The 26,647-nt window shown below is 41.1% G+C and overlaps 1 protein-coding gene and 1 long non-coding RNA gene across 2 annotated transcripts in view; one reads left to right on the top strand and one right to left on the bottom strand.

Annotated features, from left to right (window-relative positions):
- Positions 1-26,647, bottom strand: part of mnta (MAX network transcriptional repressor a) — a 115,226-nt gene that overhangs the window by 73,011 nt on the left and 15,568 nt on the right. Inside the window, exons 2-4 of the mRNA XM_078548102.1 lie at positions 21,922-22,432; positions 15,921-15,962; positions 15,691-15,802 (exon numbers count right to left, since the gene is read on the bottom strand). Of these exons, the coding sequence (XP_078404228.1) occupies positions 15,691-15,802; positions 15,921-15,962; positions 21,922-22,432 (665 nt within the window). The remainder of the gene's footprint in view (positions 1-15,690; positions 15,803-15,920; positions 15,963-21,921; positions 22,433-26,647) is intronic.
- Positions 1,155-20,480, top strand: LOC144684388 (uncharacterized). The gene is made up of 2 exons (XR_013577494.1): positions 1,155-1,396; positions 19,794-20,480. It is a non-coding gene; the product is annotated as an uncharacterized LOC144684388 (long non-coding RNA).

The following is a 26,647-nucleotide window of genomic DNA, read 5'->3' as shown; positions in this document are numbered from 1 at the left end:
AGTGCCACTCCCCTGCCTTTTCCCCCAAAGTCCTGCACGCTTTGCCTTTTCAGAAAATAACCCAATTCCCTTTTGAATGCCTCGACTGAACCTGCCTCCACACACTCAAACAGTGCATTCCAGACCCTAACCACATGCTGTGTAAAAAGGTTTGCCCTCCTGTCAGCATTGTTTCTATATCCCCTCGGGCTTGTTTCTGCCATTCAGTGATATCATGTCTGATCTATGACCTAATTCCATATGCCCACCTTTGGCCCATATCCCTTAATACCCTTGATGGATTTTTATCAGTCTCAGATTTAACATTTACCCTGATCTCAGGGAAGACAGTTCTAAACTTTGACCAATCTTAGCGTGTGTAAAAGAAAAGTGTTTCCTAATTTCACTCCTGAAAGGTCTGGCTCCAATTTTTAAATTATTCCCCCAAGTCCTAGGCTCTCTAAAGAGTTCATGAAAAGAGAATAACTCTTCAGATTCATCCTGAGTAATGTCATGGTAGATCTATCAATAAAAAGTTTTCAATTATATTAATTCATACAGGATGTATTTACTGGTTAAGCAGAAGAAAAATATATCAGCAGCAATACTTTTGGCTCAAGGTGATAGCTGAGCTTATGGGAACCTGAGAATTGACACAAGTGTTGACAACTGGCACATATAACAACTTACGTGAGGGTGGGAAATTTAATGGGGTTAAATATTTGCAGGACGCGGGGAGGAGGGAACCGAACACTGCAGCGCATTATCTCTGCAACCTGGGAGGCAAGACTCCCCCATGGCTCTCCGAGAGGGGGCAGGGACGGCTGGTGCGGTGCGGTCCGGTCACGTGGGCCGAGGGCGGGGCGAGTGACGTCAGCCGGAGTAGCCATGTGCTCGCTGCTCACGTGGCGGAGCCTCCAGCTGCGGCTCGCGCTACACACGTGGGCTCGGGTATCAAATACACACAGATTGCAACAGCAGGGGGGGTTTGCAACTACTGAGGGCGGCTACTTTGTTGCTTCGCTTCTTACTTCAGAGATACACAAAATCCATATATTTCTTCTCAGCAAATGCACTAAAATTATTGCAGCATCGTTTAATTCGGGAGAAGCAAACGAGACCCCCCCACCCACCCACACAACAATAAAGAAGACAAATAAAACATTTTACCGCGGACGCTCGCCTCCTTTGCATTTTTAGACCGCGCGTTCGAGAAGAAAGCATTTATTAACAACAATATTAATAGCACAGCACTATTAGGGGGGGGGGGGCATTCCTGGAACAAAATGGCCGTCAGCAGATCTCGTACTGTTAGCAGAGACAGGGAAGCAAAGGCGGGCCCGGGAGAAGCAAACAGCCTCTTAAACGGAAAGCTGATGCCGAACGTGAACAAAAAATGGCAATCCTTCTATTCACGGTAAACGCAACCGGATTTAAATCCCTTTCCTCGCGTTGAGGTCCGTTCATAAACGCAGCTGAAAAGATTTTTTTTTGGAAAAATGGCTCTTTGGTGACAAGGAGCAGTTGCAAACTAAAAATCTGCAATTATATCATTTCTGGGCTCGTTTTAAGTGAAGGGTTGTGGAAATGCTCGACAGCGAATTTACCCCTCTATTTTTTTTAACCATTTCTCGTCAGAATTTACAAGTCCGCTGCACTTGGGGCACCATTTCTTTCACAAATACATTAGTTAGTAACAAGACAATCTGATTAACCTAACATTTTCAAAAGTCACAAACAAACAAAAGCACCAGTTAGCTTCTTTCCCCCAGTTGAAATTTAATTTTATTATTCGGATACCTCTTATGTTTACCCCAGGCTTGGCATATTAAAAGCAGTTATCAGGAATTCTATAAATGTCATATCTCTCAAAGTGCTCTAAATCTATTAATGATTGGATGCGGCAACCCGACTAACAATTTTCCATTATCAACACGACCAAGGTCACAAGACTGGAAATGGCTAAGCTTTTTTGGAAGAAAATAGATCTGCAAATCCATTTCAACGGGGCTGATGGAGTACAGAAACGACAACAGTCCACGCTGGTAAATGAGAGGCGACAGCACTCTGCTATTTTGTGCACAAAATCAAGCAATTCGCCGCAAACAAAAAGAAAACCTTTTCAGCAGCATATATATATATATATATAGAACGGTGATTTCAGTGAGCAGCATCTCTATGGGGAAGTATGCTGGGCTGCCTTTACATCAGTTCACTGCAGTGTCATTGTGGAATGTGGCAACTCTCGGGATAATTAGCCATCAAGTACAACCGATTCCAAGTGCATTTCGTATTCACGCAGTGACACTGAGCCAGGTTTCACATTACTGGAAATGATTCATAATTCATTTTTTTGTTGTTGTTGCTGGTTATCGTTGCAGCGCTCAATCACTGGCAATTGTCTATCGAAATCCAGTACAGGTGTTTAAAAGCTTCCAACACCGAACTGCAATCATACTCGCACTGCAAAAATAATCATCCATGAATGATTATTTACACGGTGTCTTAACAATTCTAAACATGGGGTTCAAACAGGAAGCACAAGCTCTGGGCTAATTATAAATACTTGACTTTACACCAGCAGGGAAATGGTTGGCCTGGAAGGTGTTAGCTGGTGCAAAGAAAAACAAAGACATACATTAATACATCTTTTCTCTACTGCAAACAGTCTTCTTAAACCACTCTCCCCTGTTTTCTCCACCCTCACCTTTTAACAATAAGTGCGAGGAACTCATGGAGTTCTTTGTCACTAAGATCAAGACCATCCAATCAGCTGTATCTGCCACATTCCTCCCTCCCAAAAGCCCACCAGGCTAAACTTCCTATGTTTACCCAGCCCTAAGCCTATCCCTGGACTTGCACCTTTCTCTAGTTTCTCTCTCATCTCCACTCTCATTCTCTCCAAGCTCATCTTGTCCAAGAGGCCCGTCTCTCCTTCTCATTGACCCTATCCCCACTAAACTGCTGACCACCCAACTTCCCTTCCTGGTCCCCATGTTAGCTGATATTTTTTATGAGTCTCTTTCTTCAGGTGTCAATCCTCTCCTTTAAATCTGCCTTAATCACCCCTCCCCCTAAAAAAACCAACCCTTGACCCCACCATCCTTGCAAACTACTGACCCATTTTCAAACTCCCGAAGAAGTCATATTTGACTCAATGTTAACTCTGTTTCTCTCGCTCCACAAATGCTGTCAGACTGACTTGAGTTTTTTCAGCACTTCCTGTTTTTATTTCAACCTATCTTTCCCCTCCAAAGTCCTTGAACATGTTGCACCTCGCAAATCCATGCCCATCTTTCTTGGAATTCTATGCTCCAATCAGGTTTCTGGCCCAGCCATGGTGCTGAAATGGCACTTTCAAAGTCACAAATGTCATCCTGTGTGACTGTGACAAAGGTAAACTATCCCTCCTCATCCTTCTCAATCTGTCTGCAGCATTTGATGTGGTTGCCGACACCATCCTCCTCCACCCTCTCTCCACTGTGTGGGACTGCTCTCACCTGGTTCCATTCTTATATATGGCTTCTCTTCCTGCTCACGCAATGTTACCTCTGCTATCCTCCAATGATCTATCCTTGGCCCTCTCCTATTTCGCATCTATATGCTGTCACTAGGCAACATCATCTGAAAGCACAGCATTAGTTTCCATGTGTACATTGACGACATGCAGCTCTACTTCACCACCACCTCTTGACTCCTCCATTGTTGCTAAGAAATCGGACTACTTACCTGTCATCCAGCACTGGATGAGCAGAAATTACCTCCATTAAATAATGGGAAGACTTGAAGCCATTGTTTTTAGCCCCCACTCCAAACTCCATTTTGTAGCTATCAGCTCCATCCCTCTACCTGACAACTGTCTTAAGATTAAATCAGACTGTTAGCAACCTTGGATGTCATATTTGACCCCGAGATGAGCTTCCAACCACACAGCCATGCCATCACTAAGACTACTTCTTTCCATCTCTGCAGCATTGCCCAGCTTTCCCTGCCTTAGCTCATCTGCTGCTGAAATCCTCATTCATGGCTTTGTTACCTTTAGACTTGACTATTTCAATGAAATGCTGGTTATTCTCCCAAATTCTACTTTCCAAAAACCCAACTTCATCCAAAACTCTGCTGTTTGTGTCCTAACTTGCACCAAGTCCCATTCATGTGCTTGCTGACCTACATTGGCACGCGATCAAGCAATGACTTGATTTTAAAATTCTCATCCTTGTTTCCAAATCCCTCCATGCCTTCTCATCTCTGTATCTCTGTAATCTTCTCCAGCCTCACAACCTTCCAAGGTATCTGCACTCCTCTAATTCTGGAATCTTGAGCATTCCCAATTTTAATCACTCCACCGTTGGTGACTGTGCTTTCAGCTGCATAGGTCCTAAACTCTGGAATATCTTCTCCACACCCCTCTACCTCTACCTCTCAACCATGCTTTCCTCTTTTAAGACACTCCTTAAAACCTACCTCTTTGACCAAGCTTTTTGTCATCTGACCTAATATCTCATGTGATTCAGTGAAGTGCCTTGAGATTTTACATTAACATTTAATTATGTTAAAGGCGCTATGTAAATAAGTTGTCCTATGAACTTTCACATCCTCAGAATATTTCAAAGCCTGTGAATTACTTTTGAAGTGTTGTTACTGTTGTCATGTAGACCAATGAGAGATAAGTGTTGGCTAGCCTGTTGTAAAAGCTGTAGGAGACCTCTGCAAATAGAGCAATGGCATCTTTTATAAATAGTTTAAACAGCTTATCCTAAAGATGGCATCTCCACCAATATGACACCTCCTCAGTGCCACACAGAAGCGTCAGCCTTGATATGCATTCAAGTCTTTGAAGTTAGGATTGAACCCACAACCTTTTGACTCAGACAAGAGTGCTACCAACTGAGCTATAGCTGAGACCTACATGAGATTTTTTTAATATCAGCATTAAATTGTAAAGGGACACAATAATCATGAAATAGTGTTTCCTAAGAGTTTCTTGATCTGACTATGAGCACTCAATGTGACAACACATTGTAACAAAATATTCAGTTACTTATGATCATTGGGGGCGTGTATAATGACTCTTCTCTAATAAAAAATCTTTTTTCATGAAAATTCGCAAAAATAATGCGCATAAAATGTCGATAATGTCACATTAAATATTTATTTAACAATTGGGCCCCCTTCGGAAATGGGGAAAGGGACATAATTTTAATAAATTGCAGGTAATGAACAGTTAATTTTTGCAGAGACTAGTTGATCAGTAAAAGCAGAAGACATTTCCAGTTTTTGGTGGATTTTGTGCATGCGCATTTGTGCATGTGTGTTCGCGGGAGCAGGGGAGGGGAGAATATCTGCCATCACTCTGCTTCAGTAGATTAATTACATAAAAGTTAATAAGATCTAATCTAGTAGCAGATTTTTTTCATAGAATGGTTTATGGTAAGTCAGAGGGTAGAACATTTCGTAACAGTGTCATCCTCAACACAATGTGAGGTCAGTGAGAGAATTAAAGGAAGTGCATGCACACTATATGAAGACTTTTAATATATTATAGAAACACAATTTAGATTGAAAAATTTAAAACAGAAACAATAGATACATTTGTGCTATTCCATCTGGCTAACATCCTGTCTCCTTTGTCTTGCTCAAGTTAAAGTGAAAATCTTTATGTTTGACTTCAAGCTATTAAATTGCGAGCTTTGGTACCATTGGAAGAATTCCTCCCCATCAATCTGCTTGACACAATTAAAGCACATTCAGAGCTGAAAGCACTGTGAAACAAAAGGCAGTTCCGAAGGCTGCACCAACAACCAACAATCAATAATGTACTTTCACTGTGTTCTGGAACTTGTATCTGCAGCCAAATGCCCATCCCCCACACTGCCTACTTTCAAAGTTGGCCCTAAATCCAGCAGAATATAATGGACCACTCGTCTTAATGACTGCTGGTGTACTTCTGCATATAAAGCAGGCATGCTGGGAGTCTGCAAACTGTAGATAAAATGTTGATTTCCTGCATTCTATCTACACTTAAAAAATAATATTTTGTAACTTCATGTGTTACACCAATGATAAAGTTACAAATTGTGCACGATTGCTTGCATGCAGCAATGCTGAAATCAAGCTCTAAGTCTGCAGTTCCTACACTGATCTTGCACCACATTGTTTTTTTAAACATATGTCGTTTTAGTGACTGTAACCCAAGCTGTATCAAAACTACAAGTATTCTACACTGGAATCCTGAGTTTCAAAAATTACTCAATAAGCTTTGTTCATTGGTGAAAACTGTACTGAGCCACAAAAGATGCCAGCTTTGATTCCTGATCTAACTGGCCTCAGTTGGGGCAGTGGTAAAGGGAGCTACATTCAGCTCCTGTGTCATTGGGATATGGAGGGGCAACACTGGCCAGAGTTATGCATGTTAACCAGTGATACTTGCATCTGTGGACCTTGGGTGAGGACAGGATTAGGCAGCGATGGCGTCTATAATAGAACTGCCTGCCAACACTCATTGTCTAGCATCATACATGAAGACTGGCCACTTGGACGAGGTCCTGGAGGTCCACTGGTAACCATAAAACTGTAACACACAAGCAGTCAGAACATTCAGGAGGGGACAAAATTCCGTTGGTTCCTGGCGATCTCAATTGGTGCTGGGTTCTAACACTGGCTTTGATGTGTGGAAACATGGAACATCGCAGGTGAGGAGATGGGATATCTTCTGAGGGGAATTGTGTGGTCTCGTTCATTGTGTTTGTAGTGAACCTGGCAAAAAGTTTATTTCCATCAGCGAGCAATGCTTAATTTTAGTTTCATTTGTGTGCTTCTAAAATTATGGTTTGCTGCTTATTTTTTTTTTAAGAAAGTTAGTAAATGTATTCTTACCTGGCATGCTGCCTACCAGAAATTACTCATTCATTTAGCAGAGCCACAAAAAATGTTTGTCTAATTCAAAAGGAAAATGAGCATGTTATTTTAGACAGTGATGGCGTTTTTGCACATTGCTTCCATCAGGCAGTGTGGGTGTAAAACCATTTGAAAATTAATTTACTGCAATACAATTCTGGTCACTAGTGCTGACAACTGCAAAATACAGTGACACCCTAACACTAGCAGATAAGATGTAATTTTCCAACAATTACTAATTTCTATCTATAATGCAATTATGTAAATGACTCTGAGTTTACGCAGCAACCATACAGACCATGAAGGTCGCAGATTTGATCCCTAGTCAGTCAGTGCTGAATTTTTCATTTCAGCTAAGACACAGTTGGCCTCTGTGCTCCTGTTTGGATTGGCCAGGAATCTTGCTCAGAATTGCCACCTAGCAACTCCTATCTAAAGTGGGGATGTTGGGCAAGATTTGAACTGGGCTCAGCTGTAATTGCTCACATGTAAATGACAGCCATTCAGGCCTGTATTAGAAGGTAAGAGGTACCTATGGAACCAAAACCCAAGGAGGAGAAATATCTCCTGAAGAACATTCTGAATTATACATCAACATAATAGAAGCTGAAGCTAATCTTATTCAAAGTTACTGCCTCACAGAATGCTGGTAGCATTGTTTTACACAGTACTGACTCAGTATGCTAGCCGGCAGGCTTGCAATTTGTACTACTGAATTTGGAGCTGTTAGTAGGTATTCTCCTGCCGATAAGCCAGAAGCTCTAACATTACAACAACAACACCTGACGTTCATGCGGCTTCTTTAACACAGGAATACATCCCAAGATATTTTCACAGAGTTATGGGGGAAAAGAGACCTTGAACGAGTCAAATGAGGAGACATTAGGAGGGGTGAAAACATTGGGTTTTGACTGAAGAAGAGGGAGGTGGAGAAGTAAATGAGGTTCGCAAGGGAATTCCAGAGAGCAGGACAGAGGCAGCTGAAGGCACAGCTGCCAACGGGATGGGGCTAACTTACAATAGGCTGAAGTCAGAGGGAAGGAGGTTATGGGGCAAGGTGAAGCCATGACAAGACAAAAACTATTTAAGTAAACAATGTATAGAAACAAGCTTGGAAGTTAATTTATATGGTGCAGAATAAAACATAATCCATAAAATACAATGCAATAAAACTTGTATAGTTAGGGAGAGATACGTGGTCCAAATCTGATTCCAAACTACTTTCTACCTAAGCCTCTGTTCTAGATATAAATTAAACAATGTCCAAGAGTACATTAAAGTTAGACACATGGCTTGTTTCTGTGATGTAAATACCATGTAATACTCAATGGGCTAAAGCTCAACTTTAATCTAACTCTTACATAATATACAAATGCCATTGAAAGCCCCAAGGCTACTGCACTCCCCCTATTTAGAAGGAAGTCTTGGCTCAGTGGGTAACATTCTCATCTCAAAGTCAGAGGCTGTGGGTTCAGAGACTTGAGCACAGAATCCTGACTGACACTTTAGCGCACTTATAAACAAGTACGTCACTGTCAGAAGTGCTGTCTCCTGGATGATACATTAAAACAAGGCCCTCTCTGCCATACAAAAGGTCCCCCGGCTCTATTTCTAGTCTCCTGACCTGTCAACCAGCATCACCAAAACAGATTATCTGGTCATGTATCTCATTGTTGTATGTGAGACCTTGCTGTGTGCAAATTGTCTGCCATACGTTACAACAGTGACTGCACTTTTTTTTTTAAAAAAGTATTTCACAGAATCACAGTGCAGAAGAAGCCCTTCGGCCCATCGAGTCTGCACCAACATGTGAGAAATACATGACCTACCTACCTAATCCCATTTACCAGCACTTGGCCCATAGCCTTGAATGTTATGACGTGCCAAGTGCTCATCCAGGTACTTTTTAAAAGATGTGAGGCAACCCGCCTCCACCACCCTCCCAGGCAGCGCATTCCAGGCCGTCACCACCCTCTGGGTAAAAAAGTTTTTCCTCACATCCCCCCTAAACCTCCTGCCCCTCACCTTGAACTTGTGTCCCCTCATGACTGACCCTTCAACTAAGGGGAACAGCTGCTCCCTATCCACCCTGTCCATGCCCCTCATAATCTTGTACACCTCGATCAGGTCGCCCCTCAGTCTTCTCTGCTCCAACGAAAACAACCCAAGTCTATCCAACCTCTCTTCATAACTTAAATGTTTCATCCCAGGCAACATCCTGGTGAATCTCCTCTGCCTCCAGTGCAATCACATTCTTCCTATAATGTGGCGACCAGAACTGCACACAGTACTCCAGCTGTGGCCTCACCAAGGTTCTATTCAACTCCAACATGACCTCCCTACTTTTGTAATCTATGTCTCGATTGATAAAGGCAAGTGCCCCATATGCCTTTTTCACCACCCCACTAACATGCCCCTCCGCCTTCAGAGATCTATGGACACACACGCCAAGGTCCCTTTGTTCCTCAGAACTTCCTAGTGCCATGCCATTCATTGAATACTTCCTTGTCAAATTAACCCTTCCAAAGTATATCACCTCACACTTTTCAGGGTTAAATTCCCTCTGCCACTTATCTGCCCATTTGACCATCCCGTCTATATCTTCCTGTAGCCTGACACTCAACCTCACTGTTAACCACCCGGCCAATCTTTGTGTCATCCGCAAACTTACTAATCCTACCCCCCACATAGTCATCTATGTTGTTTATATAAATGACAAATAATAGGGGACCCAGCACAGATCCCTGTGATACACCACTGGACACTGGCTTCCAGTCACTAAAGCAGCCTTCTGTCATCGCCCTCTCTCTCCTACAAATAAGCCAATTTTGAATCCACCTTATCAAATTACCCTGTATCCCATGTGCCTTCTTTATAAGTCTCCCATGTGGGACCTTGTCAAAGGCTTTGCTGAAATCCATATAAACTACATCAACTGCACTACCCTCATCTACACACCTGGTCACCTCCTCAAAAAATTCAATCAAATTTGTTAGGCATGACCTCCCTCTGACAAAGCCATGCTGACTATCCGTGATCAAACCTTGCCTCTCCAAGTGAAGATTGATTCTCTCCTTCAGAATTTTCTCCAATAGTTTCCCTACCACTGACGTGAGGCTCACTGGCCTGTAGTTCCCTGGCTTATCCCTACAACCCTTCTTAAATAGCAGAACCACATTAGCTGTTCTCCAGTCCTCTGGCACCACCACAGTGGCCAGAGAGGAATTAAAAATTTGGGTCAGAGCCCCTGTGATCTCCTCCCTTGCCTCCCTCAGCAGTCTGGGACACAAACCATTCCGGACCTGGAGATCTGTCCACTTTTAAGCCTGCCAACACCTCCAATGCCTTGTCACTCCCTATATCAATTTGCTCAAGAACCTCGCAGTCTCTCTCCCCGAGTTCCATACCTTCATCCTCATTCTCTTGGGTGAAGACAGGGAGAGGAAAGGTTTTAATCAGGGATAGTCAGCATGGCTTTGTCAGAGGGAGGTCATGTGAAGTATTTGTTCAACATTTCATTAGTTATAAAGTAGTGTAGGACACCCTAAGGCAAGCTATTCCTTATAAGTCTTATCTTTAGTATGCATCCATTATCTTGAAGATTTCACATTTCAAACATGCCAAATGTTAGATATCAGGAAAAAATAACAAAAAGCCAGTTGTTTCCTGGTGCTTTTTCTGACCTTGATAACCGTCTTCTGTCCAAGGGCAAAAGCTGGGGATTTTCAAGTAGCACCAAATCTACCAAAACTCCCTACAAAAATTAGGCTCAGGAGGTGACCCTTAAAACCCTTTCTCTGCAGGGTCTGTCTGATTAGTGGTTTTAAAGGAACCAGCTTGATCAAAGAAACTCCATTTTATCAGCTAAGTCACAAAGATCATTGATAGTTCGAGGGACAATGTCACAGGATGTCAGCTAGCATAATATAGTTTTATATGAATAATCCAATACATCAGAAACAAATTTTTCAAAAAGATGCTAAAGAATCCTTTTCCTGAGATAGGCCGTGATTCGAACATTATAGCTGCAGGATCCATTAATCTATATTGAAGGTCTGTGAGGCTTTTTCTCATTAACTAGAGCGCTGCAGTTTACAATCTGTGCTCAGGTGTATACAAGTCGTTATTGAATCCCAGTTTTCTCCACTCCTTTTCTACATTGGATAAAAGAGTTCAATTTTGTACCAATAAGTCACCCTGATCTCCATTCATGAATATTAATATGGTGGTTAGGACTATAGCATTAACTGTACAACGGCATCCACATACATTAAAAAAGAAATGGACCATCAGAGGAAATACGATTTCAACAACAATTATTGAGATTACTAAAACATGGGTAGAGAAGATGTCCATCTCCCAGCTGGCCATCTGAGTCTCACACAATGAGGTCCATCTCCACTGGTACTACAAGGCTTACCACATTCAGTAAATTCCTTTCCACCAACTTGACTAAAATAATTCACAAACAAGGTCTTATGTGAAGATGTGAAACATTGTACAACCAGTGGTTCCCTTGTGTCCAAAAAGGTCTTTCTTCTTTAGCATATCAAAGAACCCATGCTCTTCATATAAAAGCATCTAGAAAACCATCTTCTCCCAACCATTTTACAAAATGACAACATAAATTGCACCAAAATATATAGTTGGATCACTTGTTGCGAATAAAAATTATGAATAGCTATTTTCTTTCAAAGCAATTACTGGTTTTTTCATAAATTATACAGAGTATTGCTGAAACTAGAACAAAAGCACAAAGTTGTTGTGTAAAACCAAATACAAAGGAATTAAATGGAGAAACAACCAACTCTCCTTCCTTCACAGTTGCTTAATTCAAACCATTTAATAATTCAATTATCACATAACTCCGATATTAACAAAATATACATTTGAATTAGAAGTGAACATATTTGAATTAGCAGTGAACAAAAAGAAAAAAAAACTTGCATTTATAGAGCACCTTTCACAAATTCAAGGTTTCCCAAAGTGCTTTCATTATAGCAAATTAAATACTTCTGAAGTATTTTAATGTAGGAAACGTAGTAGCTAATTTACACACAGCAAGGTCTCACAACAGCAATGTGATAATGACCAACATTTTATTAATGTTGATGTTAACTTCCCCCACACTTCTTTGAAATTATGCCATGGGATTTTTAACATCCACCCAAGTAGGCAGATGGGGCCTCGGTTTAATGCCTCATCCGAAAGATGGCACCCCCAATAGTGCAGCACTCCCTCAATTCTGCCCTGGAGTGTCAGCCTTGATTTTTTTTTTGTGCTTAAGGCCTGGAATGGGACTTGAACCCACAACCTTCTGACTCAGGTGAGGGGTAACAAACCTGCTCCCAGGAGGAAGGTAAAAATTTTAAAGCCTTGGGTTTAACCTGCTTTTATTTGTGATTTGAGCAAATTAAATTCATTTAAAGAATTTAAGGCCACCCTTTTGCAATTCTTGACTATTCCAAACACTATTTTTGTCGGGGGAGTTGAGGTTTGTGGGGGGGGGTGGAGAAATAGAGAGAAAGAGTGAGAAATGAGAACATTGATTCATTGGATGATTGAAAAAAGGTTCTATTTCGAACTGCAGAGCTGACATGTGGCTATGGGGAAATGATTTCAAGTCTCAATGAAATGAGAGACAGTAAAAATCCTACAGTAAGCAGTAAGAGAGTTGAAAGGTGCCAGTTGCTTATGCAATAACTATGTTGCCTTGGACTTGAAATTTGATAGGCCCTCTCATTCCAATAGGCTCTGAGTAAGAGACAAAGTTCTACTGTACTTACTCAGTAAGTTCAGTACTTACAGTAGGGTCAGAGTTTTGCTTATTTGTCTTTCATGCAAAGAGAAACACTTGACTCATTCCAAACCTCGAGAAGGCAGAACTTTGTTTAAACCATTTGAGGTTGATTGATACAAGTTTCTGTCCTCCAAAACATCCCACTGTGGGATGAAACAATAAGTCACCAGATAGCAGTGTTTTGCCAACTTGTGTAAACTGTCTTTTATCTGATACTATACACACATCATTTTACCAAACTTTATTCATTTGGTTCAATTTTTCCAGGGGTTAAGACCCATTCAACCCAAAGCTCATTTTTTCTGGCAACTTACACTATTGTATTATCTAAGGTGGTTAGCATACATAAAAGCCAATCTAAGATTTATCAACATCTGGTTCAAACTGAGGCCAAAACACTCTTGGCAATCTCTGATTAATACCCCATAATCAGTGTGATTAGGAGGAGGTCCTGTGGCACAGTGGTAGTGTCCCTACCTTCTGCAAACAGTATCATGGGATCTTTTACAATCAGGCAGCCTTGGTGTTACGTCCCATTTAAAAAACCTTCAATAAACACTCTCTCACTGACATGTCAGACTAGATTACTTGCTCAATTCCTGGAGTGCACCTTGACAGAAGCTAAAATTCATGTCTATTACTCTATTTTTAAGAAGGTGATGATACGTGTTTAAATGGGTTCATCCTATTGTTAAAATAGCAGACCAAGAAATTTCATACTAAAATGTCAGTTAGAAAATGTCACACAGCTCAATTTCACCCCTTAACACTCAAGTTGTTTTGAACTCAATCTGAATCAGGGTTAAAAATTAAGTGCCCTGAAACAAGTCTTCTCTGAAGAAAACACAACCACTTTCAATACAGCAAGATCCATTGTGGTACTGATCTAATACATTATATTGCATTTCCTACATTACAACAACAATTACACTTCAAAAATAACTTCAGTGACTATAAAGCATTTTGGACATTCTGAGGTTGTGAAAGGCATTATGTAAATACAAGTTCTTTCTTTTATTTAACACAAGGCAATGGGCTCTTCAGCCCCAAGCAATGCACCCTAGGACATCTGCATAAACAAACTGAGTAAGGCTTGGCCAACTCAACCTGTTTGAGGCTGCAATTCTTCCAGGCGCTTTAAAAAAATAATTGATGGACTTTAAAAAAAAAGTAAGTGATTTCAAGGCTGCAAATTCTCTCTCCCTTTCCATCTCTATGTTACTTCCACTCAATAAACAATGGCCTTGCAGTTAATTCCCTTGGCTGGAATATTATTTAAATGGAGAGAGACTGCAGAACACTGCAGAAGAGGGATCTAAGTGTTTTCATACATGAATCACAAAAAGTTAGTATGCTGGTTCAGCAAGTAATTAGGAAGACAAAAGGAATGTTGGCCTTTATTGCAAGGGAAATGGAGTATAGAGGGCATTGGTGAGACCACACCTGGAGTACTGCGAACAGTTTTGGTCCCCTTATTTAAGGAGGGATATATTTGCAATGGAGGCAGTTCAGAGAAGGTTCACTAGGTTGTTTCTTGGGATGAAAGGGTTGTTTTTTTTTGAGGGAAGGTAGGGCCTATACTCATTGGAGTTTAGAAGAATGAGAAGTGATCTAATTGAAATATATAGATTTGAGGCAGCTTGACAGATTCTGAGAGGTTGTTTCCCCTCATAGGGGAATCTAGAACCATGGGACACAGTTTCAAAATAAGTGGTCTCCCATTTAAGATAGAGAGGAGGAAGAATTTCTTCTCTCAAAGGGTTATTAATCTTTGGAATTCTCTACCTGAGAGTGCAATCGAGGCTAGGTCATTAAATATCTCCAAGGTTGAGATTGACAGGTTTTTTATCTACAAGGGTTATGGGAGGTAGGGAGGAAAGTGGAGTTAAGACCATAATCAGGGCAGCCATGGTCTTATTGAATGGAAGAGCAGGCTCAAGGGGCCAAATGGTTTACACCTGCTCCTGATGCTTATTTTCTTATGTTCCAATGTTAAGAATGTGCTTTGGCCCATGTAATCTATCTTGGACCTGCTCTCGTTGAGATTGCCAAGTCTACCAAAATATGAACAGTTCTGATGTTTGTACTGAGGCCTCTGGGAACCAACTTGAGACTGGCTAAATCTATTTAAAGTGAGTTCATTGCGGATAGAAGGGGTATGAAACTACCACTCACACTAACTAAGCTGATCTCTGGCGATGAAAGGCCAGTGTGCTAATCCACAGTGACACGTGGCATTTTAAAAATCATTATTATTGGGCCTTCCATGTGGGAAACAGCAAGTCAGTAAAGGCTGGAAAGGATTCAGTACTTTTTGAGTCGTATGAGGATTTGGGGTTGGGATGCGCAGGGAAGATATATTAGTTCCTGTTAACTTTACCAAAAAAGTCAGCACAAGGAAGTAAACACAGGACATGAACGAATATCACCACCCTGACCCAGACCTTCTCAGGGAGAACCTTGCAGAGAAACCCTACAATTACTTTGCCATATTGTTCCAGGCACTAAGATATATTTATGTAACTCAACGCTTTAAAATTCTATATTTAAGTAATAGATTCATTACTTTAAGTGTCATATGTTAAAAGTTTTGCAAATATCCACGCACTTCTGTCACACTTTCTACGCGGTTATGTTGAGCACAAGAAGAATTTTCTGGATTTTTTTTAAATCTTGCACAGATGTCACTGAATTGCTTCTTAGAAAATTTCATAATCATAGAATATCGATCACAAACACTCAGACTGAATGGGAGAAAAAAGGATTGATGCATTTCCACAAAGTCGGTTCTATAAAACAGACCTTCCCAGAGCAACCTCCACAAAAGGACAAAAACACAAACGTTTTAAGGAACCACTCAAAAGAAAAAAGCTACAGCCAAAAACTTGATTGTGCATCTTATACAATATTATGCGGAGTAATGGCTCAAAAATGAAACTTGGGAGAAAAGAATATGGTACCCTCACCATTTAGCTTCTTAAATAGTGCAGTACACAATCCTTTCTTACTCATACCTGAATGTATCGCAAGGCACTCCGCAAAACGCTTAGGTTTGATGTTTTCTTGTCATCCAAATTGGGGATGTTCTTTTTCAATGTTTCAAAACATTCTTTTAAATGAGCACGTCTGTAAACCAATAAATGTAAAATAAATAACTGTTAATCTACAGTAACTTAGGAAAGGATTCTTCCCCTCCCACCAACCTATCCATCCAAACAAAAAGTTGGTATCAGTGAGTACATACCTGTTCTTCTCCAGTTTATTGTGCACTTCTCGTGTCCCCGCCCTGAAATAAATAAATGATAAAATTGTTTGCAGGTTATTCTGGTCAGCCAACCTAAGTACACAAAGCTATTGTGAGAAATAATTTAATGAATGAAAGGGTGAGTTTCACATTTATTCACAGTTCCAAGTGTCCCTCAATACAAGTGGCAGCATAATCGTGGAGTCAGATCCCCATGTAACTTTGGAACACAGCATTGCAAGGTCCCCTAGGGAAAGCTGTCTCATGCTGCTTAGGTGTGACGATGCGAGGGATCTAATTGCAGTGCAGTGGATCAAGCACCTGGGGTACTTTATACTATTACAATAAAAATTTGCATTCATACCGTGCCTTTCACGTAGAAAAAACACTCCAAGGCAATTCACAAGGTGTACAATCAGAAAAAAGTGAACACCTAGCCAAAGAAATACACACGGAATGACATTTCAAGTTAACACTGTCTCACCTTCATTGTCTGAACATCTAAAATTACTGTACAGAAGTAATACCCGGTCCCTGCACAAACCCATATACAAGAGCACTTCCTGCAGACAGAGTGCGAATCACTGAGGTAACATAGCAAAGTATCTCGTTGGCAGTTTCTTTGCCTTCCCTCCAACAATATTTTTTACTCTTGCAGTTTCTTCATCCTTTCCTACACTCTACAAGGTCTGGTCTGGACTCTGAATTGGCTGGTGTTCCTACCTATTCTCTGCAACAGCCATTTCATTTAGAATATCATGGCACAATTAATTGATAGATTAATATAAACATTCTGAACTCTTCTAAAATAGATTACCAGCGGTTTTAAGACAATTGCTCCAAAAGCTAACTGATAGTGTGTCTAGAAACAATCTTACCTTTATCTTCTAAAGACAATGATTTATGCTAAGGTCCAGTTTCACTGATACCAACAAACCCCCAGGGAGTCTGATCCTGAACAGCAACCCGAGGCACATGAGCCCTGACTTGTTATTTTCCTTCTCCTGGTCTAATGAGGCTAATTTTAGCTCATCCACCATAACCTGCAGTTGAGATTTTCTAACTCAGTTCAGACACAGGATCACACCAGAACCTTCCTCATCCCTACAGCTCACTACAAAAACAGGCAGTCCATTTTCTCAAATGAGCCACTAAAGCAGCTTCCACCTCGCAACCTACCAGATACTTATTAGAATCATAGAATTGTACAATACAGAAGGAGACCATCCTGTTCCTCATTCCTGCACTGGCTCTTTGAAAAAGCTATCCACTGATCCTTTTCCATAGCCCTGCAATTTCTTTTCCCTTTTCAAGTACTTAACTTGTTAATAACCCTGAACATGATAAAGGGAGGTAACTACCCAAGGTGTGCAGCATTAAAAGACCTCAGGAATGACGATACCTGCAGTTGATATAATCACATCTCTTCTTCACCCATCTCTTCCCAACAACAGTAACAACAGACTGGTGTTAGGATAAATGTCAAAAGCTGTTGTGTTTAACTGGTGGTTGTGGTGCGAAGTAAGCCATATCTGAGGGCAGTACATTGTTATGTTTGCTCCTAGAATTTCTCGTGAATTTAGGCTAGAGGTGAGAAGGAAAATAGACAGAATCTATTAAATTCTCCAACTGAAGGGGAAGAGTTTATAGTCATCAAAAAACAAAATGAGCTAAAAAGTCAATTTTGATATCTGGTGTTGTGGGGAAAATGGCATTTCATCTATTTGCAATTTACAGCAAAATTATATACATGTTCTTTATTGTGACATAAATAAGTTTCCTCTCAAATTTTATTTGGGAATGGGGTGGCATTAAGAAGAGAGAAGGAAAAGGCACAGTCAAAGGAGTGAGAAATTAAAGAAAGGTGCAAGCAAAGAGAAAAATAGAGGGGGAAAGAAAAGACACACAGAATGGAACATGATTGGGTGAAGGCATCATCTTAAGTCACAAAATTACCATTAACTGCCCAAAACTGCCTGTCAGTACAAGAACTTTGGGCAACAGAATGCTTTGACAAGAGGGTCTTCCCAATAAGGTTCCAAGAACAGTCCAGCTCATCAGCCAGCCAGTACAACGCAGCCAAGTCAACCAATGTTTCAATTATTTAATTCTTAAGTGTAACCGGAGATTAATTCCCATAGTAGAAATTCAGAGGTCAAAAACTACAACTGAGCCTGAATTGATTTGGTGAATTTAACTGGTGTCAATGAAATGCTGGCACCTCTTTTCACACTGGAAGAATTGGAGGTTTCAGTGGCTCTGTCTGTAGAACAAGAGGTTTGATATTTATAGGATTCAGTTCTGGATCCTGGTCATCTTAATGGTTAGCAAAATTGTTGCCTTAATAGAAATGCAAGATCAGACTGCAGAAACTGTTTGAACCAAAAGACATAATTTAGAATAACTGGTATTTCTTGCCGATGAGCTGTCAGAATTCAAGGAAAGCTTCCAGTCTAGGGTCAAACCTTTGGGACTACTTAGTTGGAAGTATTTAGTCATTAACAGCACCATGCAGTGCACAATCGTGGTTAAGTTTAGAGTCACCTACAAATCTTTCTTCAAGTAGTGGAATAATCCAGCCAAGTGAGAAACATAACTTATTATGAATCAAAGGGATATGGAAATGCTCCTACTTGGGCATGTGGAAACAAAAAGGTATTTTCCAAAAACTATTTAAACTGTCTAGTGTAATGGCTTTGACAAATTATTGTCCCTGATGCATTACAGCATACCATGCACACTTTGTCACTAAATAGTGAAACGTGGGTTCTCACAGTGCCACCATAGTGATGCATCAACCAGAACCAAGTGCTTCTCCACAGAGAGGGTGCCACCAGGAGATCTCTCATGCATCAATGATGTCAGCTTTCAAATGGCACAGGCAAATGCCTGGCCAGCAAGTGTCTGCATCATGCTGGTGCATGGCATAGGCAGATCATCTAAAGAGGGGAGAATATATAAGCTGTACAATGGAAAATTTTCCAGTAATAATTAGAGCCACAAAATCACAAACTGCTGGTAGCCAAGAGGGAAAGAGTACTTACAGGACTCTGATGTCCTACAGCTTGGCATCTAGCTTATCAAAAGGTTATATGCTAGAACAGCAAATTGAAGACTGGATGAAACAAGAGCTTTGTCCCTTTGAAAGATGAATGGAGTGATTCTGGCTGTGTGAAGAATGGGCGACTGTGAATAAACCCGTTGAAACTTAAGTTCTATCATGTAGTCTGATCGCCAGCTATCCCGCTGTAGCCATATCTTGCAACAAGGTCCCTGCCGAGAATTGGGATCTATATTCTCAACAATGGACTAGCTGTTGCTCAACACAATGCTGCATTATGTAAAGCCATTTGCTGTCTGAAGTAGAAAACCCTTGGAATTATTCTGCCAAGACTTTATAAAATAAGGAAAATAAGTAGTTGGTAATCCATTTGAATTTGCATAGCATTGCTTTGAGGCTTCTGATTAGGATTAATATTTTTCTAGAGTGCTGAGCATCTCTAACTGTTGGACAATATGCAGCTTTGGACATCCTATTGCTGAAGAATATCTTATATCAGGAATTAATCTTTCAGGAATGACCAGTAGAATACATCAACTGACTACGAAAGAATTTCAAATCCACCTAAAGAATGAGCTGGCCTTTGGTGCTAGACAGTCATTGGGCATTCAACAAGAACAAGGACCTCAGAGTTCACACAGACTAACAAAATACAATGTCCAACAGGCAAAAATTCATAAGCCATCCGCTACTGAGAGTTTCCTGGGATGCTTTTCTGGGAAGAGAAACAAATGTTCACCTCATTAATGTGGAAAATAGCCACTGACCACAGCCAAATGTCAAATTGTTGACTGTTTTTGCATCTTTCTTAGGGCTTTATCAATGGATTTCAGCACCACATCGAGTGCACAAATATCCCCAACTGTTGGTGTGTACTTGAACATTTGGAGGATCTTCGAAGACTGAGAAAGTCTGGTTTCAAGAAATCGCCCGGAAAGTGCCAAAGTATCCCTGTTGTGTTCCTTCTGCCAGAAGGTTAAAAGTTGATTCAGAAAGATGAGCAGTTCTTCATGAGTGGTCAATGGTCTGAATGGCTCAAGAGCTTAATTCCTTCCTTGTTTCTTTTCCCTAGATATTTAAAAAAATTTGTTATGGCATAATCAAATATAATGAAATCACTGAACGCCTTCCCTCTTGGACTCTCCGAAAGCAATCAAGAGGCTTAATTTTGAATCGATGTTAAGAGTGCTTTGCAAGCTCTATCGAAACATGAAATTCTCCAGATTCCATGCTTTTGGATATCCATCCTAGCCTTTACTCTTCATACTGATGCCAATTTGCAAGCCTTAGGAACTTTCATGTCAAAGAGAATGGGGAAAATCCCCACTCAGAAAACACTGATATGCAACACAATGAGATTTTCTGTATTTAAAATGGACTGAGAAATCAAGCAATTTACCCATAAAGAAATATATCTGTGCAGCACAGAATGACCACATTATTAGGTGGCAATTGAGTGTGTATTGGATCAACATTAAATGCTTTCTGAAACCTTTTAATTTATTAAGATGCACTATTAAAGCACTCTATAGCTATTTATCTCTAATGCTGCCAATCAAAGATGCAATCGTGACTGAGACCACAAAGTAAGTCGTTAATCCTTATCACCTTAAATAACTCAACAACTTTAATGTAAATGCCTATTTTGGGCTTTCCTTCCTAATCGAAGAAAATTCTGGGACGATGCTGGACTGACTTCAAGGGTCTCACTTTATCACAGTTTCGCAACCCGAAACAGTTGGGAAGGGCCAGACAACACACTAAGTAGTGAGCCACCACATCCACAGCCATTACCAATAGCTGACAGGATATATCATATAAATCAGGCAAGTCAGCTTCACCTTGCAGTAAAGGCTGGAGTACATTTAACATGTAGGACATTTAGTTTGAAATATTAAATACAAAAAGTAAACACTTCCTCATTAACACATGGTCATTTTTTTGTCTATTTCCCCATTTGGAGAGTATTAGTTCTCAATACCCCTCAAGATTTCTTTGCATTCCCCTGCCAAAGGTCTGCTTTGTGTGTAGTCACTGGACTCATTTGATACCAACATAGTGTAGTAAAAAAGTGTCATGCAGAGATGACACTTCAACATTGTGCCAATATATTTCTTGTGCACCTCAACTGTTCCTATTGCTGTCACTGTAACCTCCAACACTTAACCCCATCGCCATACATCACAGAATCCTCCCTCCAGACACAATCCAGGTTTGGAAGCTCAAAATCTAGAACTGCTGGCTGTTTTCCCCCCCCCCCCTCACAGTTAAATCAAACACTGAACCCTAGATTTCCTGAACATGCACCGCAGCATGGGACCTCACCCATCACCAATACATACCGGAAAGTCACTAGCACCAACAACTGCAATTTTCTGGCATCAGTGTTCAAGGTGCCAGAACAATAGCACGTACTTGCAAAGTAATCCTCAGTTTAAAATGTCCATGTTCCCATTTCAAAAAATAACAAAGCTACTAGTTATATGAATTTCTTTTCAAAACGTGTTTCTGTAGAATCCACAGACTTCCTTCACCAGAACAATACAGAGAAACAAAGAGGAAAACACATTGAGTAGTTACTATCTCCAATATCTGATATCTGAAACTATATATTCATCATGAATAACTAAGACAGTGCGATTCAAGGGGTTATGATGACTTGTCACGTAAAATTGAACCTGAAAAAGGACAATCTGATTTAATTGCTCAATAGCTCAAAAATCTGGTAAGTGTACAGACTCTCAGCCTCACTACCATTTTTCATTTCTTTCTCATCTTCCTCATGTTTAAACTTTAGATTTCAAGGCTTGCAAACCAAATGATTAAAGTTCGGTGAAGGTTAAATGTAAAGAGCAGTTTAGAAACTCAAATAATTATTTCAGAACTGTTGGACTACCAAAGACAACTCGAGGAATAGTAATTAGTATTGTTGACACACACCCTCCTGGTCTTCTTTTTTGATCCTGGGGCTTTCCATCGTCCATTGAGCTTGGCTTAAGGCCACTTGGCTGCTGCGGAAGGGGTGACGGCTGGATAACATGATGCGGCGGGATTGCCAACACTGAACTTGTAAACTGCTGGGGCGAGGTGCTCACCAGTGGCAGACCAGGCTGTGGGTCAGTGAGTGTAGAGATTGGAGATCGATGAAGCACAGGTGGGGACTGAGAAATTTCTCTGGTGCTGTTGGTGGGGCTCAGGACTGGCTGGTGATGCTGCACGATTTGGGGAGGAAGTGGGGATGGAGCCAGGGAAGGACTGACCACGTGAGGCACGATGATTGTGGTAGCAGCAGCGGAAGGAGGCAATGGTTTCGGGACCGGAAGAGCAGGAACAGCTTGGAGTTCAGGTTTAACTTCTTCTATGTGGAGTACATTGTTGACTCTTTCCACGTCTGTTTTTCTACGTTCTGGTTCCCTTTCCAAAAGGAGCTTGTCTCTTTTCTCATGTTCTTCTGCAAGTTAAAGGTAGAGAAAAATTAGAAGACCTATTGAATATGAAACTTACAATTATTGCTCTCCCCTTTTTTTATGTTTATAGTTTACCTGACCACCAGAAATAACATTTTAAAGCGCATAGTAGCTACATACTTAAAGTAATTATCCACAACAGAATTTCAACCCAAAATTCTTTAAGACACCTTTACAGGTTATTTCAACCATTAAGGGCACTTGCCTATTCGGCAGGATAAGAATTATGATGGTAAAATACTCCCAATTTGCACCCCCGTCTAAAAGCACCTGTCCTTAATGGGCATGCTTCCACAGATGCTAACTGCTCTACGGGAGTACAGTCAAGTGGCCACTGTTTCCATTCGTCACGTGGACAGAGCATTGGCAAGCTATTCAACTTTAGGGGATCACTGCCAAGCTGCATGCTATCCTCATTCTCTCTTCAGCTGGGAAAGAAAGCATGTAAATGAGCCACAAAGTCCAGGATGGTGCAGGCTTGTGACAATGTTGACTGGGCTCAACTAAGATGTAAGAGATTACTAAAATTGCCCTCGGTGCCTGGAGAAGAGGAAAGGTCAGCAATGCTTTCTGCTGATGAAGAGTCGTGTCTACGAATTTTATGGTTGAGTAGAGTGCAATCAATACCAAGTTCACTTTAGGCACAGGTAGTTAAACTCACTGTAACACAAGCCCACGTCTGCTGTTTCGTACTCAGTGTTGCAACATTGGGGGAGACACTGAGGAAAACGATGCTATACACAATGCTTCTAACTGAGACATAAATAAGCTCATGAATAAATTTAATATTAAACTCCACACCTTTTATTCTATAGCAGCTGAATAGTGATTAGGAACGTGAACTTCGGCTGATTTATAGCCCACACCCCACTCCTGGCCCTCACTAACATGGGTTAATGTAACCCCACTCCCCCTAGACCACTGCCACACTGGCTATGGATCAGCTAAATCAGCAGAGACCTAGGCCAACTTACAACTTTTGTGCGCATTTGCCAACTGGACCATCAGAAGAGCAACAAACCTGCTCTTTCATTTCCTCCTTTAATTAAAATAACAAGCAACAATTATTTGTACTTATGAAGTGCCTTTAAATGTTCCAAGGTGCTTCACAGGAACGCGATCAAATAAACTTTGACACCAAGCCACATAAGGAGATATTAGAGCCAATGACCATAAGCTTGGTCAAAGAGGTAGGTTTTAAAGAGCACCTTAAAGAAGGAAAGAGAGAAGAAGCAGTGGCGTCTCAGGCGGGAATTCCAAAGCTTAAGGGCCCAGGCAGTAGAAGGCATGGCCACCAATGGTGGAGTAATTAAAATCAGGGATGCTGAAGAGGCTAGAATTAGAGGAGCACAAATATTTCAGAGGATTGTGGGACTGGAGGAGATTACAGAGATAGGGAAAGGCCAGGCCATGGAGGAATTTGAAACCAAGGCCAAGAATCTTAAAATTGAGGTGTTACTTACACAGGAGCCTATTTAGATCAGCGGGCAATACAAAGGGATGCCTTGCTCCTACACCATATGTAATTTAACACTGTAACATAGTAACTTCTCAATGGATATATACAAGAAAATCTACTAAACAGCAACTGAGATATCATTCGGATCATTCTGCCATAATATGTTCAAGCCGAGGTTGGAAATACAAGCGAGAAAAAAAAAATTTGCTTGGAACTTCTAGTCGTAATATCAATTTAGTCCTATTCAAATTAATTGGAAACATTTATATACAAATCACATTTACTCTAATTAGGTATGCTGTTAAGTGGATTGGCCTGGTATTAGACTACTCTGATATCAATGTATCTTCATCTGAACTATGTTTGTAACTGAAAATAGCCATCAGCTATCTGCTTTCAAAAGAAGATTGAATTTTGATAATAAAAGTTGAGCTCACAAGGCATTTAAATGCCTTGAAATCAAGGCTCATTGAGTTGTCTCCTACTCATTCTTTCCCTGGATCTCAAAATGGTGAAACTGCTCATTTCCTATTCCACCTCACATCTCTGGCTCTGTTGGTAGCAATTGAGTCTCTAAGTCAGATGGTCATGGGTTCAATCCTCAATGCTGGACTTAAGCACATAATCCAGGCTGACACTTCACTGCAATACCGAAGGAGTGTTGTGTCGTCAGAGGTGCCATCATTAGATGCAGTGTTAAACCAAGGCTCTGTCTACCTGTTTAGCTGGATGATAAAAATACAGCTGAACACCCTTAGCTGAAGGGCGAGGTTCTCCCAATGTCTAGAAAAACTCAGCTAATCCCATTCCCCTACCCTTTCCCTGTAACCCTGCATTTTTTTTCCTTCAGATAATTATTCAATTAATTCCTTCTTGAAAACCACAATGAAATCTGCCTCCACTGCACTCTCTGGCACTGCATTCCAGATCTGAACCACTCGCTGCATAAAAAAGGTTTTTTCTCATGTCACTGTTGGTTCTTTTGCCATTGGTGTCCTCTGGTCCTTGATCTTTCTGCCAATGGGAACACTTTCTGTCTACTCTGCCTAGACCCCTCATGATGTTAAACACTTCTACCAAATCTCCTCTCAACTTTCTCTTCTCTGGCCAACATTCCTCCTTCAATTACACCACCAAGAATGATTCATAATTCATAATTCGTGTCCTCAGCAGTATGTGGGACCTTTTGTGCGCAGATTGGCTGCCCATGATTGTCTATATAACAGTAATCAAACTTTAAAAATTCACAGAACATAAAGATCTTTACCATGTCCAGAGGACATGATGGGACTATACAATTTCTGTCCTACATCTTGCAGTTCCTTAAACCCAAGTTCACTGTCACATAATCATGGCTTGCTGATTTAACTCATCTTTGCAACATTCATGGCATCCTGCATGATGACTTAGCCCCTCAATACGTTTCTCAGTTTAAAATAAAACTGAATGTTGAACAAAACATGTAAGCCATAGTTGAGGCATTGTATTTTTTGCAATTACTGTTAAATAGATCTTTCATTGGAAATCGAGCTTCTCAGTCCAGGACACTGAGGTTCAATGGTGAGGCACAAAATATGTTATCAAAACTTATGAGCTGATATGTGTTTTACTGCTAATAGAGAAGGTAAAGCGAAAGTGAAACTGAAAGGCAATGTGGTTCAGGTCTGGCAGTTGTATCGTTTGTCTTGTCAAGTAAATGCCGGACTTTTATTCTGACACTTAGTTGCAAGAATGCTCTCTTTTTCTATTCAATCTACACACTGCATTAAATACATTTCATTGTGTCCCCAAATTTCCAACAAAAGTAGCAAACTATGAGCTCGCACTACTGATGATAAAAGAACGAATTTTCATTTACACAGCACCTTTCATGACCTCAAGACAATCCATTACATTTTACAGCTCACCCCAGGACTGGAGGATAAAATCAAGGCTGACATTCCAGTGCAGAACTGAGGGAGTGCTTCAGTGTCAGAGGTGCTATCTTTCAGATGAGACATTAAACTGAGACCCATGTCTACTTGTGTGGATATTAAAGATCGTATGGCACTATTTCGAAGAAAAGCAGGGTACATATACCCACAGCTACCTCGACTGCAGCTCCTCACACCCCGCTTCCTGTAAGGACTCCATCCCATTCTCTCAGTTCCTTCGATTCTGTCGCATCTGTTCTGATGATGCCACTTTCAAAAACAGTTCCTCTGTCATGTCCACCTTCTTCCTTAACCGAGGTTTTCCACCCACGGTGGTTGACAGGGCCCTCAACCGTGTCCGGCCCATCTCCCGCGCATCCGCCCTCACACCTTCTCCTCCCTCCCAGAAACTTGTCCTCACTTATCACCCCACCAGCCTCCGCATTCAAAGAATCAACCTCCGCCATTTCCGCCAACTCCAGCATGATGCCACCACCAAACACATCTTACCTTCACCCTCCCTGGCGGCATTCCGTAGGGATCGTTCCCTCCGGGACACCCTGGTCCACTCCTCCATCACCCCCTACTCCTCAACCCCCACCTACGGCACCTTCCCATGCAACCACAGAAGATGCAACTCCTGCCTCTTCACTTCCCCTCTCCTCACCGTCCAAGGGCCCAAACACTCCTTTCAAGTGAAGCAGCATTTCACCTGTACTTCCCTCAACTTAGTCTACTGCATTTGTTGCTCTCAAAGCGGTTTCCTCTACATTGGAGAGACCAAACGCAGACTGGGTGACCGCTTTGCAGAACACCTTTGGTCTGTC

This window comes from Cetorhinus maximus, chromosome 9, assembly GCF_964194155.1.
Source record: "Cetorhinus maximus chromosome 9, sCetMax3.hap1.1, whole genome shotgun sequence".
NCBI lineage: Eukaryota > Metazoa > Chordata > Chondrichthyes > Lamniformes > Cetorhinidae > Cetorhinus > Cetorhinus maximus.
Note: the sequence above shows the minus strand (reverse complement) of the source record. Positions and strands in the feature narration are given on the sequence as shown.